At 34.3% G+C, this 18,766-nt stretch overlaps 1 protein-coding gene across 2 annotated transcripts in view; it reads right to left on the bottom strand.

Moving 5' to 3' along the window:
• Positions 1 to 18,766, bottom strand: part of LOC136026451 (integrator complex subunit 2-like) — a 77,660-nt gene that overhangs the window by 5,021 nt on the left and 53,873 nt on the right. For both annotated transcript variants that reach the window (XM_065703047.1, XM_065703048.1), the window contains 6 exons: positions 18,593 to 18,736; positions 10,521 to 10,673; positions 6,545 to 6,716; positions 4,414 to 4,642; positions 1,358 to 1,465; positions 109 to 322 (listed from right to left, as the gene is read on the bottom strand). In XM_065703047.1, the coding sequence (XP_065559119.1) occupies positions 109 to 322; positions 1,358 to 1,465; positions 4,414 to 4,642; positions 6,545 to 6,716; positions 10,521 to 10,673; positions 18,593 to 18,736 (1,020 nt within the window). The remainder of the gene's footprint in view (positions 1 to 108; positions 323 to 1,357; positions 1,466 to 4,413; positions 4,643 to 6,544; positions 6,717 to 10,520; positions 10,674 to 18,592; positions 18,737 to 18,766) is intronic.

Below are 18,766 nucleotides of genomic sequence, written 5' to 3' on the forward strand. Positions count from 1 at the left end.
TTTCGTATATTTGCTTGTCTTGTATTTTGCTAAGTGTTTCCAAGAAAAACACTTAGCCAAACGGGGACCAAACAAGAAAGCAAAAAACCGAATTCATAGTCAACTTACTTGGTATTAACGTTGCAAGTACATTAATTGACAAGCGAGCAATACTGTATGATTTTGGCAAGTCATACTGAATACATAGATGAGACATCAGATTTATTCCAAAAACTTGTTTTTCCAGATTAGGCTGAGCCAAAAGCTCGGGTATGAAGTCAAGACATATATGCATGCTGGGTATACCTTCTACAGCAACAGATATCAGATCCAAAGGATAGCCCTAAAATAAGAAACATATTTAGAAAATTATAACATTTAATTGTAATATTTCTTCCTTAGATTATGGAAGCTCTGTAAAAGGCTAAATTTAGAAAATTTCCATTGAATGTACGTTCTTAGAAACGATAGTCTTAAAAATCAACTTTTCTTCTATTTTAATAAGAATATACCAAAGGCTGCAGTGGAAGAGCAGAAAAATCAATATAAGGTAGAAACTTAGGTTATCCTAGACGACTCGTAAGAAAAACACAATGAAATGAGACAGTAAGCGATGTCAGCTGGAAGTGGTCTGAGCCTGCTCAACACGTACCATGAGAGATCAAATGAGGTGTCTCGAACATTTCCTCAGTGTATCAAAGGTTACCTTCGTCTAAACCAAACCGAAATTGTCCATTCACATGTATAAGTTTTCCCTTGTTTGTTTTTATTTTAATTAGATTTTATGGATTCCTTGAAAATTTCCAGAAAACATGAATAAAACACATATGTTCTTTCTTTGAAATACCAAACTGCAACTGGGCCTGAAACATTAAAATCTTCAACACTAACGTTTTTGCTCTGTATGCATATTTTTCTACAATCAAGACTCAAAACTCTGTTTACTATATCATTTATATAGCCAATACATTCTGTTTTTTTTGAATTTCAAGCAAGTTACGCATTTTCAAATTTCAGTGCCATTTCACGAATGGATTGGTTCATTGCTTCATTGATCAAGAAGATGGTTCCACATACTTAGGTAAAGACATTAGTAGGTAAGTAAATGGAATTAAGATATAAAATGTAAGCGCTTCCTCTTTTCTCGTAGTTAAAAGAAGTTCAGATAAATATATATCCCCTATCTCAAGATTAATTTGAAGACCCAGCCCATGAATAAATAAAAATAGCCCCCCCCCCCACACTCGGGGGAAAATCTACGTGCATATACAATTTTTAGATATGTCTTTTACGAATAAAAGCCAAAGCGAGGGAGTTCAATCTTTACAATATTATTATGGGATTTAGTAGTTATAATAAAAGACAAAAAAAACTTTACCTGAAAGTGAACAAGTTTACACAGTCCTGGATCAGCAATAAACATTTGATGAAGAAACGAGCATATAATACTTCGGACTTCTTGCAATTCGCTCAGGTTTGAATCTGTCTGAAAAATGTTTCAACGTCAAAATGGCTCAGAGATAAAACACAACTACACACGGCAGATCTGGAGTACAAGTATGCAGTCACTTGCAGAAATATTCATGTTTCCTTAGTGTCTGTACTAGATTTAAAAAAAAGCAAGATCCTTCAGCTGAAAATAAGGAGTAACATTAAAACCTAAAACGAACAGAAATTATTATGTATATGAAGGGCATTGTCCCCTCCTCAACACCTTGCCATTCACGCTAAAGTTTTCCAGTACTTTGAAAATAGTTAAAAAGAGCGAAGTGTTGAGGAGGGGGCAACCCCCTCATATACGTCATAATTTCTGTTAGTTTTACATTTTAATATTGCTCCTTACTTTCAGTTGAAAAAACTCGCTTTATTTATTTAATTTCGTATCGTTTTTTAAATAATGCCAGGATATCTGGGTCCATCTCCATGGAAAAATCTTCAACGGTAATACTTTCGAGAAGTGTCAAGCCTGGTGAAAATTTACCCCAGACAATTACCCTTAACATCTCCACGCATAAAAATGAGTCGGTTAAGACAAAGTAAGATTCACAAGGAAATTTCGTATAGGAATCCTGGAGAATTTGGCAAAGTATTAATATTCCCCCGAAAAGTTCGCCTCCTGGAAACTTCCGTCTCTGTAGAAAATTCTCCCGGTGCAAAATACCCCCAGCCAAAATTCTTCCTCCCCTCCCCACCCAAAATTTTTCCTCCCCTCCCTACCCAAAAAATGCATGCATACTTACCAATAACAAATACTGTACGTAAACATTGGGCAAAATTTGAACTTAAACCATTCTGCAGGGGCTGTGGGGGTCATCTTATCTTCAAAAACATAATTATTAGGCCTTTCAACTATACTGAACAAAATAGGTATCTCAAAATTTTAATAAGAAGTTTTTGAAAAAAAAGTGGCGTGGGAGGGGGCCTAGTTGCTTCCCAATCTTTGAAAGTGTTTCGCCATTTTTTCAAAAATCATGCAAATTTTGCAGGCTCGCAACCTTTGATAGGTTAAACTCACTGAAACCTATATATTTGAAATCAGCATAAAAATCTGATTGTTTTGATGTATCTGTTAGTATCAAAATTACGTTTTATAGAGTTTCATTTACTATCGAGCCCGGTCACTTCTTACACGCCTCATCGCCCAATAACCTATTCTTATATGCACACCCTCTCCGTAGCGGGAACAAAACCAAATTTTTTGTATCTTCAAAAGTTTCGGAAGACAATAGTTCCTACTCCATCTACCAAAAAAATTTCAACTCCTAATTGTCAAAGATGACCAAGGTATAAGAAAGAACTTAAAAACGGAAAAAAGTGCATATCAACTTCGAAGCCGATTGAAAGTTATCTTTTTTTATCGTCAGCACTGTTATGAATCAACACTTGTAATATCATCTTATAGAACTTAAAATTAGTACTTTGTATCCAATCCTAGCTTTCCAGACACTGCTGCAGCTACTCTTTACTGCAATAATTGAAAGACTACGTTAATGTGATAGATTTGTATACCCTTAAATATATCAATAACAGAGGAAATATAGACCAAATATTTATTCTAGCCTAAAATACTTGTCAGGGATCGATACTAGGTAATGAATAAGGACAAGTCGAAAATCCCTTACGATTAAGACCACAGTGTCACAACCAAATTTGACTATCGATCCTTCAAATTGCCTCAAATTTTAAACCTAAATTCTTTTTTTCAATGCGAACAAGAAAACTGTAATCGTTAACCCCCCCCCCCCCCCGAAGCCTTTTAATGGCATATCGCGCGAAGAAGCTCAAAACTTGCAATATAATGTTAGCAAAACTATTTGGTACTAAAAAGCTATTCGTAGATTTTTATGACCTACCTCTATAAATAGACGCTGCTAAAAATAAAAGGAAGGTATACCAGTCAGTGTAAGTGCCTAACTCCTCATACCTGAAGATAACCACGGTCCTAAAACATATTTTTAATTAAAACTCCTTAAATTGTCTATTAGTTATGTTTTCCCAACTCTTGGGGTAAATAAACTAATTTGCGTAATTTTCTAACCCGTTAACCAAGAAGATGACCGTACTCTAACAACCTATTTTCACTTAAAAGTTCCTGTTCGTATTGGACATAAAACCGAAATTTTTGTATTCTAAAATAAATCGGAAACGAATAATAGATACACCAACTAACAAAAGTTGGCAACCTTTAATCACAAAGATGATCAATGTATAACAAACAATTGTTACCTAAAAAGTCCCTCCCTTGTCTTAAAATTTGAACAAGATTTTTTTTTACGTGTACCAGAATAAAGAAGTTCTCAAAACCTCGGAATTTTTAAAATGGTGTATCATATGAACAATTTTTTGCGCCGAAGACTGATGTCATACGCTTTGATAAGCTTATCAAGGACTATTAATCAGCAAAAAATTGAAACTGATGCCTGCCTGCTTTTCTGCTAGGATGAAGGTTTTCAGTCAAAAGCATAAACATGGCTCGACAGAATGAAAGCTTGTCTGCATAAAATTAGCTGAACATTTTAGGCAAAAAGCAGATTCTTATTTTTGTCATTGATCAATGCTTTTGGCAAGTTTAGACACAAGAGCCAAACGGTTTCCAAGCCAATAAAAAAAGTTACTTGGCTTGAAAAAAAAATCCCATTACAATTCGCCTTTTAAGTTCCGCTTTCCATTCATGTAGGCCCTTCGATCCTTGAAGGGAATATAAAGAGCAAACAAGAGACAGAGAAAGGGTGAGAGAAGAGAGATAGAGAGAAACAAAGGTGGGATAAAGAGAAAGAGAGAGAGGAATTCAAATAAAAACTCGTTTGCATCATCAACGCCATATAGATGACAAGAGTTGATGAGAGACAGTGAATAAAAATTCAGAGACAAGGGCGATTATAGAAATAGACGAGCCTATAATCAACCATCTAACAACAAAATCTTAAATAATACCTCTTTATCAGATTCCCGAGGAAGACAAGCTTCAAGAAGAATCTGAACCACAGCACTTTCGTGTGCTGCAATATATGCGTTGCGAAGATCGTCTCTTTCGTTTTCACTTGTCAAATTACCAACTTTTTCAAGGAGGGGTCTTTCTAATTGATGACGCTGAAGAAAGCTGCGAGAGGACGCTAACCAAACTCGAAGCAGATGAAGAAGAATAGATAATAACGGCGGACACCTAAAGTAGAAATATTGTTGAATTACATTCCCAAGATACGTTTCCCAGTTTAAACAAGCGTTTAAAGGCATAAGCTTTCGCAAATATGGCATTGCACAAGCATATAAGTAGTGTATGAAAATAGACTCCTCGAACAGCACTACGTTTCTAGCGTATGAGGACTAGTATTTTAATTTTTTTTTCTTTAACTCTTAGTGCAGTTTAACTCTTAGTTTGCCTTACTTTTTAAGGCAAGATTCTTAAAGCCTAATGCAAAATATATCAAGGTCGATCTTTCAATGTGGGCAAAGCGAGATTTTGTATTGTCATAGAAACGCCAAGCCTTCATATACCACGAATAATACTTGACTAAAATAGTAAAATAAAAAAAATAATAATAAAAAGAAGCGCAAATTGCCCTGGACAATAGCTTTTCCAGATAAAACGATTCAGTTGTTTCCAATTTTTTATTACCAGCTGAAAGAAGAATTTCCCGGCTTTGCATCATCTGTATTTTCGGTAATTCTAGGTCCCAAAATAGGTATGCTAACCACACAATGTACATTCCGGCCTTTAAAATCTGTCCTATAGCAACAAGTAAATATTATGGTAACTTATAAAACGAATAATTTTCTAAAATAGAAGCTACGCAGATACACACTAGTATTTTATGACAAAAGATTCTAAGGCAAATATTTCGGTAAAATATTTTGGTCAATACACTGAATAATAAACAATGCATAATAATTGCATTTGCTGTGCAAACATAAATGTTCTTTATAGTTCAGTAGAATTTCAACCAAATTTGCTTTTCACAACACAGTTTGTTCGTCGTAAATGTAATAGAACATTGATCTGCTAAAATTTTTATAGTTTATATTAGACCTCTTTAAACATAGGAAGGTTCATTTTATCAGGAAGAAGGACAGGATGGTGCCATCTTTAGTCCTGTGTCAAAACTCAGTATACATATTTTTCAAGTTGTCCATAAAATCATAAAATAATAACTTCTTATGAAACTAGAGAAATAGTCGAAGATACAGAATTTTGTCAACAGTTTTATTTAGGTCTTTTTGTCTTTCACAACCTAAAAATTGACACAAACGATTCCAGTACGCATAAATATATACATAAAGTACATAATACATGATATCATAGAGCACATTAATCGGCAAAAACGGAACCACCAGAAAATACTTCGTTTCCTCCTTGAAGTAGACACTAGGTATTGTAATTCTAGCATGTCCCTGCTGGCTTATGCCTGTATGAAACCAGCAAAATCTGTATTTACCCCAATGGATCCCAGAAACTAAAGCAAACGGAAAAATCCCGAGTCCGCCATTTCAAGATTAGGACACGTCTATCTTTGACTGTAAACTAATTCTGTACGCTAGGTTTAGAGATAATAACCAAATTAATACGTTGCATACACAAAACTAGGTTAAAACGTTTGGTAGCCATTTTCATTATCACTAAAACTTTGCCAAAGATGAATCCAGATGACATATTTACAGCTATTTAAATTTGAAGAACCCTCTTTGGAGATTCAGAGCGTACAAATCCCCTACTATAACCAGGCTTACCTGTTTTACACATTGGCCTGACTATTTACCATGGTAAGGTGGTAGAAACAGTTGACTGATTATATTTAACTGTAATCTCAAAGAAATGTGAAACAATTAGCATATAAAGCGTAAAGACAATAACGAGAGTATTTATGAGGACGAATAATCATAATAACTATTCAGCTAATGTGATAATTACAATATTATAATTGCATTATTGCTATAATACATATAATCTACATTATTATTATAGTCTATAAAATTATTATTTATACAAAATATAATATTACAATTGTTTACTCAAAATAATTTACAAGCTGAAAAGAATATAAAATTGAACTCAAAAATGATTTCTCACCGAAAAACCCTTGAATCACAGCGAAGAACAATAAGGGGATCAGTTGTAATTTCGTATTCTGTCAATCCTCGGCCTATCCAACCTGATTCTTGACGCAAGGCATTTGTTGTCATGACCCAAAAATCACAAGAATGAGTGAGAGCAATTCTGAACCAAACTTCCTTGTACATCACTAAAAATAAACTAATTAGGAAAACAGTGAAGAAGTTGTTTCTTTTTTCTTTTCAAAATAAGCTAAGGCCTTTCCGATTGACAGTTTAGATTTTCAATCTGAAAATCCGATCGTCAAATTTGATTTTATTCAGAGTGCGATTGTGGATTTCTATTTCGACTCACAATCTAGAAATCAGTTCTTCGTTTGGATTGCAAGATTGACAACTATTCGAGTCGAAAGTTAAGGAATTTGAATTGTCATATTGCAGAAACAATTCTAAAGCTCACAATATGCATACATATTATGTTACTATACAGGATGAACTTTTTTTTAAAGAAATTGTGTAGCTAGTTTCTTTATTCTTTTAATATTTTGGATTTTATATTTGAAGTTATCTTCCATAATAACCTTTAAGAATATATGTGGTATTGAATGTGGTCTTGGGGTCTATTTTCTTAGATATTGTACAGCATTCGACACTGTTGACCATGTAATTTTATTATGGAAGCTAGAAAATTGTGGAATAAGAGAAAAGGCACTGAAGCTACTTGAATCCTTTTTGAGTGGTAGGATACAGTATGCAGAAATCTCTGGTGCTAAGACGAGTGAAAGAGTAGTTGAATTTGGTGTGCCACAGGGTTTTGTTTTAGGCCCCCTTTTATTCCCAGTATATAGTAATAACTTGAGCTTTTCTGTAATGAGTTTAATTAATAATTCACAAAGTATATATACTAATTCTAAGATTATCCTTCCCAGTTTTGCTGATGATACCCATTTTACTGTGGCAGCAAAGACTTCGGCTCATTTAATAGAAATAATGAAAATGGGTATACTATGCATAGATAAGTTCATGAAGGTAAAAAAACTTTTGTTAACATCATAATAAATCAGGGTTGCTTATGTATGGTAGATCTTCTAATTATTACCGTTGAATCACAGATATACAAATGGATAATTAGGTAATCAAACACACCAATATAATCAGATGCCTTAGTGTTGTTGTTGATGAGGGCTTTACTTTAAAAAATCATATATCTTTCATTAGTAGTAAAATTGCAAGAAATGTTGGAATGATGAGAAAGTTAAAGAATATATTTCCGAATTATGTGACGAGATTGATTTATTTCTCTTTAGTCCATCCGTGTTTGGTTTATTGTGTTAGTATATGTACGTTTTCAGTCCACTTGAAGCAACTATGCGTGATGCAGAACACGGCACTCCAAGTGATGATCGGAAATGGCGAAGAAACTTCAGTTAGCTCTCTATATGTACAGTTAAATATTATTTCCCAATCAGGCCTAGGAAAATTTTATCATACATGATTCATGTATAAGCATTATTCCAAATTAGTTCCCAAGTGTTCACTAAATTTATTTACTTCTGGTGATGAAACACACAATTATCTTACACGATATGCAAATAAAGTGAGGAAATCTCAAGTCGTTAGAACTGGATCTATATTTTCAATACGTCACATTGGGCTTTGGAATAGTTTGCCCAAATTTTTGAAAAAGTTGGCAAATGTGTGATTTCCGAAGAGATCTTAAAACAGTTTGTCTCCAGTTGAGTGATTTTTGAATAGACGTTAAATTGAATTTCTCTCGCTCTCAAGTTCCCACCAAAAAAACAAACAAAAACATTTAATGGAAATAAATTGTCTAATTTTTGTTAGCCAGAAACAGGTTTTTTTTTTAGTGTGTTGTTTTTTGGAAGGGTTGTTGCACCAGAAGTAGGGCAAATGTAGATTTATATTTTTTTTTCTTTTCCTTTTTCCTTTTCTTTCTTCTTATTTTTTTTAAAATTGTATTCCTATGCTTAAGGGGTTACTCCAAACAAGTGAAAGCTTACGGAGGATTAATTGTTTTGTTGTATCGCTTTTCTAGTGTTTTCTTTATGTATATTGCTGTGTATTTTCTTGAATAAACCTGTTATCAAATCAAAAAGCAAATCAGAATATTGGCTAGGAAGAAAGGGGAGGGGAAAAGATCAGGCACGATTATAAAATGGCCAATATTCCAAATATATATCCTGAAATTCCAGATAAAAATCGATAAAAATTACCACATTTTCAAAAAATTGAAATGTTGTGCGAAAATTCAATTTCTGTAGCACTACCAGATTACAGGGATTTTTTCTACAATTTGAATTGTAAAATTTGCTCTACTTTCATAGTCCTATAAGCAAAGCGAGAGTCCAGATTCTCAATCGAAGATCCCTCGAGTCAATTTGCAACCCATCTATAAAGTGCATTCAAATATGCCTTTCCTGAGCGAAGCAGTTTCGATATTAGCCACAACTACCATTTATTTTATTGTTAAAAGGTTGCAATACCAGTAATATTGATGCCATTGACAGCATGAAAATAATTTTGCTCAGTTGCTCCAGACGACAAGTATTTAATGTCAAAATTTCAATTAACTTTTTGTTGTCACAGAGTCAAAATGTAAATGCTCGGTTATAAATAAAATTGGAAAGCAGCCAGCCTAGTAGAATTATTTCAACACAAATTTAATAAACATCAAACAATTTTTATTTTTTGGGACTTTTAAAGTATTAACACAGTTTCATTAGAAGCTTACAAAGTAATTATTCGACACACTTTATTACACACACACAATTATTACGACTTTACTACGACACACAATTATTACACACAGTAATTATTCTTCTGATAATGAGGTAATTACTATTTTGCTTGCTGCAATCATAAAGTTTTCGATTTGAAAGCTTAGAGAAGACTTTCGATTTGGAAGCTTTCGATCAAAGAAGCTTACAAAGTGATTATTCAACAAACTTCTTCTGATAATGAGATAATTATTTGTTGCAATCTAAGGCTTTCGATGTCGATTTGGAAGAAAGTTAACGATATATATAGAAATATATAAGGAATATATATATAGATATATAGAAATAAAAAAAAATATAGCTGCTAACAGACGCTGCTGAAAAAAATCTTTAAGTTTCCCTGGCAATTGAAAGTCTAAAAAAAACACAACTTGGATTTCTCACCACAAACAGCTATCATGTCATATAACTTATCAAAATGTCATCAAAGCTTATTAAATAACATAAATGCCATTCTTTAGTTATTATGTCTCCTTGTTTTTGTAGTGATAAAACGCATCAGGTGATTGCTTAGAATAACAGCAAAGCAAACTGCAATTATAGCCAAGCTTATACGTGACAAGAATTGAGTTCAGGAGTTTAAGAGAAGGATAGCAAATTCGAAAAGATCATCCAAGAAAATGCTAAATATAAGGAATTATGAGAAATTATAGAACAAGATTTTTTATGGGAGGGTTGGGGTAAATGTGGGCCCTGAAGGCTCACACCCTAATACATATCCAGTTATACCAAAAATAAGCCTTTTAAACATTGAATTAAGAAGTGATTCCTAGGTACACAGGTATTGGACCAGTGGAATTTACGTTTTTAAACTTGCGGTGCTAACTAGCCTGCATCTTACGTCTTTATTGTAGTTGAGTGGATATTTTTTTAAATACAATATTCCCAAGTGCTCTTTTTATTTTAATTAATTCAAAGAGACTTGAACTCATCCACCCAGCAACACCGGCAAGGCCCTATCCAGGAAGGGAGTCGATTACTCGGTTTGAACCTCTATCCCCTCATTTTGTCCGACTACTAAAAAAAGTAACAAAATACATTTGAACAAACTTATTTAAGCGTTTAATAAAAAATGATTTTGTCCCTCCCCCCCCCTCAACAAAAATCCTGGATACACCCTTAAACACCGGTAGAAAAACTTGACTATACTCTCCCACAAGATAAGAACCATTTCTCCTTTTAAAGCTGTGAACTTACTTTGTACGCTTGTAGGGACACCTGCGTCTAGCAGCTTTTTAATATTTTCGACAAGTACAGCTGACTGAGTCCATAATTGATCAACAGAAGCTTGGGCTAGCCGCTTGAGAATCCTCGTTAATCTGTCAGATGAATTAGGCAATGTTCCAAAGGCTAAAATAAGATAAGATATTTATTTCAAAAAAATCACTATCACAAGCCCTCAAAGGGCCAAATTCGGACTTTGGAGTCGACTAATAAAACAAACAAAGCAAAAAACACAAAGCTAATAATAATAAATAATCAAATTATGAGTCAAAAAAATAAATAAAAAAATATATAAGTCAGAAAAAAAAGGAAAGGGGACAAAAAATTATAATAGCACAGAAATGAACAAGAAATAAACATATATATCTACAAATTAAAAGGGACACTAAAAAAAAGTCCAAAAACTCACAAAAAAAAGAACGAAGCATAAAACACACGAAAAACACATATGAATTAAAAGGGAAACTAAACCAAAACAGCGGGAGGCAAGCAAATTAGTGTAACGACCTAAAGCACCCCACAAAAAAAGAAGGGGGGGGGGGAGAAACTAGTTGGCTATTTTATTTATTTTTTCTGTGATGAAGGGGACAAAGGTTTTTTCATATCTGGAAGTAACGCAGCGAATGGGAGACAAAACTGGGATAGGCTCAGAAACAGCTCGAGGCTGTCGTAATCTGGATGGTGAGTGACGTTTGGGGAAAATACTTGCCGTCCGAGGGTTCGTTATTGCATTTTTTGAAAAACGGAGGCACAAAGACGACCTCCTTCGCTCAAGGGTTTCCAAACTAGCTTTTTTTAGGAGCAGAGAGTAAGGCACCTTGCCTTCTTTGAAAATTATTCGCAAGGCTCTTTTTTGGATTGACTCAATTTTGTCTGATTCTTCACGGGAGATGCCAGGGTGCCAAACTGGACAAGCATATTCAAGATGCGGACGGACAAAAGACGTGTACAACCTTAAGGAGTGAGAAGGGGGGACGCTATATTTATTTAGGAGCTTAAGGAGGGCGATAGACGCATTAGCTTTATGGATGATATCTTTAACGTGGATATCCCACTTTAAATTTGAAGAAATTGTGACTCCAAGTAATTTAACCGAGGATGCATAAATTTCAGGAGGGATAGGATTAAGAAAACAGGGCGAGGATTTGAGGAAACAAATCGGCATTATCATGGACTTAGAGGGGTTTACGGTCATATCTAGGTCCAAAGCCTCACTTCCAATTTCATTGAGAATACTCATAGGGTCACTTAGTAAATTTCTGAAGCAACTTTCAACAATCGTTAGGTCATCAACAAATTTCCAACGGTCAGGAACTTCCTTCGCAAGGCTGTTAACCATGACTGAAAAAAGGAGGGGGCCTAGGAGAGTTCCTTGGGGTATGCCATTGTAGATAGGGAGAGAATTTGAGTAATGGTTCTGGTATTTAACCACCTGTGATCTATTTGTTAAAAAGGAGGCAACCAATTTTACCAGTAAGGGATCGATATTGAACTCGCTTTCTAGTTTCTCAATTAAAATATTGTGGTTAACAAGGTCAAAGGCTTTCTGAAGGTCAGTAGAAATTAAGTTTAGCCAGGAATTAGGTTTTTCGAGGATTTTCCCGATGTGGTCAATAAGAGAAACGAGGTAGTGGGAAGTAGAAGTTGATTTTAGGTTTCCAAATTGTTTCAGGTCAGTAAGAGGTAGGATTTTTTCCTTTAGCAAATCTGCAAGGAATCCTTCATACAATTTTGAAAAAATAGGAGTAAGCGTAATAGGTCGAACGCCATCAAAGCCAGGCTTTCCGTTTTTCTTTTTCAAAGGGGTAATAAAACCCTGTTTCCAAATTGTTGGAGTTTGCCCAGACTTAGTAATTTCGTTAAAAAGAACAGACAAGAGCTTTAAAAGGAAGTCACTGAATCCACTAATGAGAGGAAATGGGATATCCAAAGGACAAACACTTGTCTTTCTTAGTTTATCAATTCTTCTTTCAATCTCAGACGGGGAAACAGTCGGGAAAAGAGGGGATGGGGCTCCTGTTGATAATTGGATTGGCAATGCTGGAAGGCTCTGGACAATGGAAGCGACAAATTTATTTAGACTATTTGCAGTAACATCAGGGGGCTCTGGTAAGTTGAAATTAAGCTGGTCAAGACTCCTGCTAAATAGCTTTTTAACCTCGGAATACCAGTTTTTTGGCTTATTAGTGAACAATTCTTCGATCTTATTTTTGTAGTATGATCGTGCCAATTTACGAATTTCTCTTTTAATTGATTTTCTTAATATATTGGCTTGATCGAGTTTACCATTCTTAAACAGCTTCAATTTGGAACTAATTAGTGTTTTTATTGTTTGATTAATAAAGGGTTTGTCACTTGAGCACCTTTTAAACCTTTTTTCTGGGAAACAAATTTGATATTTATCAATTAGCTTTTTAGGAAACGTGGCTGTTTTCTCATCAAGGTTTTGTAAGCTATAAATGTCGAACCAATCTTCTGTACTCAGCCACATACCAAAAGAAAGAAGACCAGAATTTTGAAGGGGGCGGTAAGTGCTATAAGTCTTTGAGAAACTATGCTTAAAAGTTGAGGAGGGGGACAAAAGAATGGAAAAATGATAACTCCCACCTAATGGGGGCAAAGTTGAGGCAGGGGTGTAAAAATTATACATATTAGTTAAAATAACATCAAGAGAGGTATTTCCCCGAGTCGTCGGTGTTTTAACAATTTGCTTTACTTTAAGTGAAGCACAAAAGGAAAACATTTTAAGGTCATTGGCATCGCCAACTAAAAAAAGGCCAGCATTGGGGTACTTAGAAATAACAAAATCAGCACTTGCCTGTAATTGCTGGATAAAATTACGTTTTGACTCGATATTTTGATTTGGGGAGTAATAGAAAACAGCTATTACAATAATACTAAATGGACGAGGGAGTACTTTTGGTCTAACACTTAGCCAGAGGATTTCATCATACTCGGATAAGTTAGGGACTTGAATAACCTTTGGGTAAAGGTGACTCTTAGTAAAAAACAGAACTCCGCCACCTTTTTTCCCGAGTGGGTGGTCTGAAGGACGGAGTTTAATAAACTCTGAATAATTTGTCAGGTGTAGGGACCCTGGGTCATGGGATTGAACTTCAGTAACAGCTATAATATCTATCAAATGTGATTCTGAAACCACCTCGAGTTCAGTAAGCTTTTCAAAATTTAGACTTTCAGCATTAGTAACTAAAAGCTTAGGAAAAACAAACCGATTGGGGAATCGCGACAGGGAAACTTGATGGGTTTGAGAATTTCCTGGGGGGTAGGGTTTTAATTTAATTTTATTATGCTTCGGAGAAGAGGGGTAAGAGAAGGATTTGCTTTGGGGATTTGGATGTGGGGGGACGGGCAAGGATATGGACGAAGCACAAGGACTTATTATATGACAATTATTGGACGGAAAAAGTCTCAGACCTGAGTCACGTTTACAGGGTAGGCACGAGGGATAAAACGAATGGGCTGGGGTTTCGTAAGGTGCTGGGAAAGGGGGGCTGGGTGGGAATAGTGATTCATGTCCGTCAAGAAATTGCTGGTTTGCGGCGGAGTAGGGAGGGTATGGGGCAGCATACTGTAAGGGGGAAGGAAATATGACTTCTGTATACGGAGAGGGAGAGGAGATAACAAGGGGTAAGGGGGGTGAGTATGTAATCGGGAAGGGTTTATTAATTGTTGATCTGAGAATGCAGGGGGATAAGAATGAAAGTCGACAGGAACCTGACCAAGGGGAGGAGGGGGTCGTGAGTGCCTTCGACGCTGCCCTAAAAAAGGTTGGGTTTTAAACCTACCCCCTGCGTCTGATGATACATGAGCAAAATTACACGACTTAAAATGCTTAGTAGATTTAGCAGGATTAAGGTGGCTTCTGGGCAGCCCAGTTTTGTGGAGCCTACTACGACCTTTAATTGGCGATTCAATATGAGCTTTTGTACAGCCAAAGCACCTTCCACTTGAAAACTTTTTACAAATATCAACATGGGGGTATTTACACAGATTATTTGTACAACGGCTAAAAACAAAGAATTTACAAATGTGTAAATATTTACAATTATTAGAAATGCATCTACTGTCTAAGAAGTTAAAACACACATTAGGTTTATTACGCGTAAAATCATTAAGCTCATTTTTTTGAATATTTGATTGCATTGTGTAAGAATTTCCGCTTGTCAGTTCAACTGCATTGTCACTTTTCAAAGATGTGTCGTTAACATTGGATTTTAACAATAAATTATCTTCGGTTGAAGCGAGGTCAGTATGATTAGGTTGCGTAACCTTTTTAATCCCTTGAGAAAATTCAGACGAAGGAAGTTCACTAGCCCTTGCTTGATGAACCGAAGAATTTTGGTAATGAATATTTGCGGAAGTATCAGCTAAATGAGGAATTCTGGGCTGTGTAGGGGAATTTAAAGTATGTAAAGCTTCAACAATTGCGAGCTGAAAACCGACTTTTAACAATTTGATTTCTTTGTCCTTGAAGAGATTACTATTCTGGTGCTCGTAAAGATCAGACATGCTATCATAAAGAAATTCGAGATTAATAATCCGTTTCTAGAGATTGACGATTTCTGCATCTTTTTTTTAGGCAATCTTCACAGGTATGGGGCTCAAACACACTAGCCTTTTTTGCATTGCATGTGACTTCATCTTTACTGGAGCAAGAAATTTGTGGGGTAATTTGGGGTTGATGGTAGGTGGTAATTTTTGCAGAATCAATCGATCCAGGGGAACTATTTTTATCATTATTCGAAACACGAGGTATGGATGGGGAATTAACAATACTAATTGGAATGATCACTTCCAGTTGATTATCCTTGGAATTAGTTGAATTTTCTTCAATAGAAATAAGGTGAGGCTTTTTAACCTCGGGTGGTTGGATCACTTCAGGTTGGTTATCGTTGGTAATAATCTCGTCATTTACGACCATTGTTGATCGGCACTGTACGCATAACCATTTAGGGTTTTTTAGGCGACTACTTTTTGTGATGCCAGCACAAGCTGGGTGCAACCATGCATTCACTTAGAACACTGGAATGACCCAGTTCCACATTTTCTGTAGCAATCATTACAAGGATGGGACATTCTAGGCTAAGGAACAAAAACGAGACACAGACCTTGAATTGGAAACTATATCTTCAACTGAAACCTGGTTGCCTAAGCCAGGATTAGCACAGGTACTTGCTAGAGAAAAGTTCAACAAGGCTGATCTCGTGTCTTCACTTAAAAATCACAGGCGTCATTTATTAAAAAAGAGACGTCTTGACAGGCCAAGGTCAATATTTTTACAAAAAGTGGAAAAATTAACAATAATATAGTAAAATAAAACTTAGTCCCGCTTCTAATAATAATAACAAAAAAAATGAACTGGTCTTCATCGTATATCTACAAGTCAATCTTTTGAATAATGTGGAATCTTAAGTCTTGTGGATTCTTAGTCTATTGGACTTTTTATTCCCTAAAAAGCTCATATACAGAAAGATTGGCTTTTCACTCCGCCCCTATGAGTTGGATATTCATTACACATTTCAGCTCTTTCGAAGAGAATGCGAGGAAAAGGAGTATTCTGGGAACAATGAAATAGTTGCGCTAACAAGCTACACATCAAGTTCAAACAACAACAGCTGCCACGGGACCAAGCTTCGCTCAGTAAAAAGAAAGATAGTTTTTAAGAAATTTAGTTTCATTTTAATTTGTTCTGCTAACATTTTTGGATACTTATACCGACAAATCAACTATCAAATAATATTGCAATTTTTTTGAAATATTTAGAAGAGAAAATCATCTTCAGAAAAATTTATTACAAAACTAATGCAACTGTTTGTGTAATCATCCATATAAAAAATGTTAGAAAATTCGACTATAGAAAAAAAAAAAACTCCACAGAAAAATTCGACTTTCGTACCAGTCGAACCCGCAACCTTCGAATTAATTCCAACAAGCTAAGCACTGTACTGAGCAGGTATTTATACACTTCTAAAGGAAACCAGAATGGCAATAAACCTGTATGAGATGTCATTTATGTGAAAAATGTATTTTTTTTTTCTAAAATTAAGATTTAAGAATATTAATGACGTGGCTAGTATTCACGTGAAACCAACTGTGAACCTCGAGGTTGACAGTCATTTCTAGCGGTTGGATCTTTAATTTCAATGAGTAGATGAATTATGAAAAAACATATTAAGGGCACTGGGAGGGGGAAACAAATTTTCTTAAAGTAAACACCTATCTAGATCGTTTTTCACACCAGACAGTGTTATTATACCAATTTTCCAACAACAAAAATACTGTGCCGTTTTCAAGAAAAACAAATATATATATATATATATATATATATATATATATATATATATATATATATATATATATATATATATATATATATATATACATACATATATATATATATATATATACATATATATATATATATATATCTAGATCGTTTTTCACACCAGACAGTGTTATTATACCAATTTATATATATATATATATATGTATATATATGTATATATATATATATACATACATACATATATATATATATATATATATATATATATATATATATATATATATATATATATATATATATATATATATATATATATATATATATATATATATATATATATATATATATAAATATATATATATATATATGTATATATATATATATAAATATATATATATATATATGTATATATATATATATATATATATATATATATATATATATATATATACATATATATATACATATATATATATATATACATATATATATATATATATATATATATATATATATATATATATATATATATATATATATATATATATATATATATATATATACATATATATATATATATATATATATATATATATATATATATATATATATATATATATATATATATATATATATATATATATATATATATGTATATTTATATAAAAATAAGTTGTCTGTGTGTGTGTCGAGTGACGTCATGTTTGTATGTCGACTGACGTTATGTTTGTCGACTGACGTCATTTTAAGGATTGAGCTGTATGCGTCATGAAGTTGTTTGTCAACTGATGAAATTACATACCGGGACACCGGGACACAAATGACGACCGGGACACAGGGAATATAAATGACGACCGAGAACCTCAAAGAGAAATTACAGACTGGGACACCCGGACACAAATCACGACCGGGACACAGGGAATATAAATGACGACCGGGACACAGGGACACAACTACAACGGGGACGCCGGGGGCACAGGCGGGATATAGAAATGACGACCGGGACACAGGGATTGTTCGAATAGAAATTACAGACCGGGACACCGGAACACAAATGACGACCGGGACACCGGGACACCGGGACACAGGGAATATAAATGACGACCGGGACAATCAAAGAGAAATTACAAACAGGGACACCGGGACACAAATGACGACCGGGACACAGGGAATATAAATGACGACAGGGACATATCATTAGAATAATGAGGTATAGATCTGAATACGGATTGTTTTTCCCATGGACAATTATATATTGCATGTTCAAGAGTCAGTAAACCTGACAATCTATTTATATGCATAGACAATGGGACAGCGAAGAATGTTGTATATTCGCATGTTTTACGTAGTTAAAAACATATATATATGTATATATATATATATATATATATATATATATATATATATATATATATATATATATCTACCTCTATTCACAGGTGGGACACAGGGACACAACTACAATGGCGCGTAGCTAATATGGCGCGTAACGACTTACGCGCGCGGGGGGGGGGGGGGGGCTTAGGGGGCGCAAAGCGCCCCACCAATATATATATATATATATATATATATATATATATATATATATATATATATATATATATATATATATATATATATATGTATATGTATATATATAATTTTTGTTTAATTTAGAATATAACGTTTAAATATACCAGACAATTTTAAGCTAAGAATCAGTTTAGCACAAATTCATATGATCTTTAAAGTTACTAACCTTTTCTAATGTTGCCTCCGTTGCATCCAGTAGATACGGTAGGAGTTTCCAAGAAGAGATTTGAAGAGTTACCCAGCCAATCTTCAACAATACAAAGCTGTGGGAACTGGGACGTTAACAACCGCAGCAGAGTTGGAAATAAACCTAAGAAGACATAAACTGACTGACAGTGGT

Source organism: Artemia franciscana, chromosome 4 (genome assembly GCF_032884065.1).
Source record: "Artemia franciscana chromosome 4, ASM3288406v1, whole genome shotgun sequence".
In the NCBI taxonomy this organism is placed as follows: Eukaryota; Metazoa; Arthropoda; class Branchiopoda; order Anostraca; family Artemiidae; genus Artemia; species Artemia franciscana.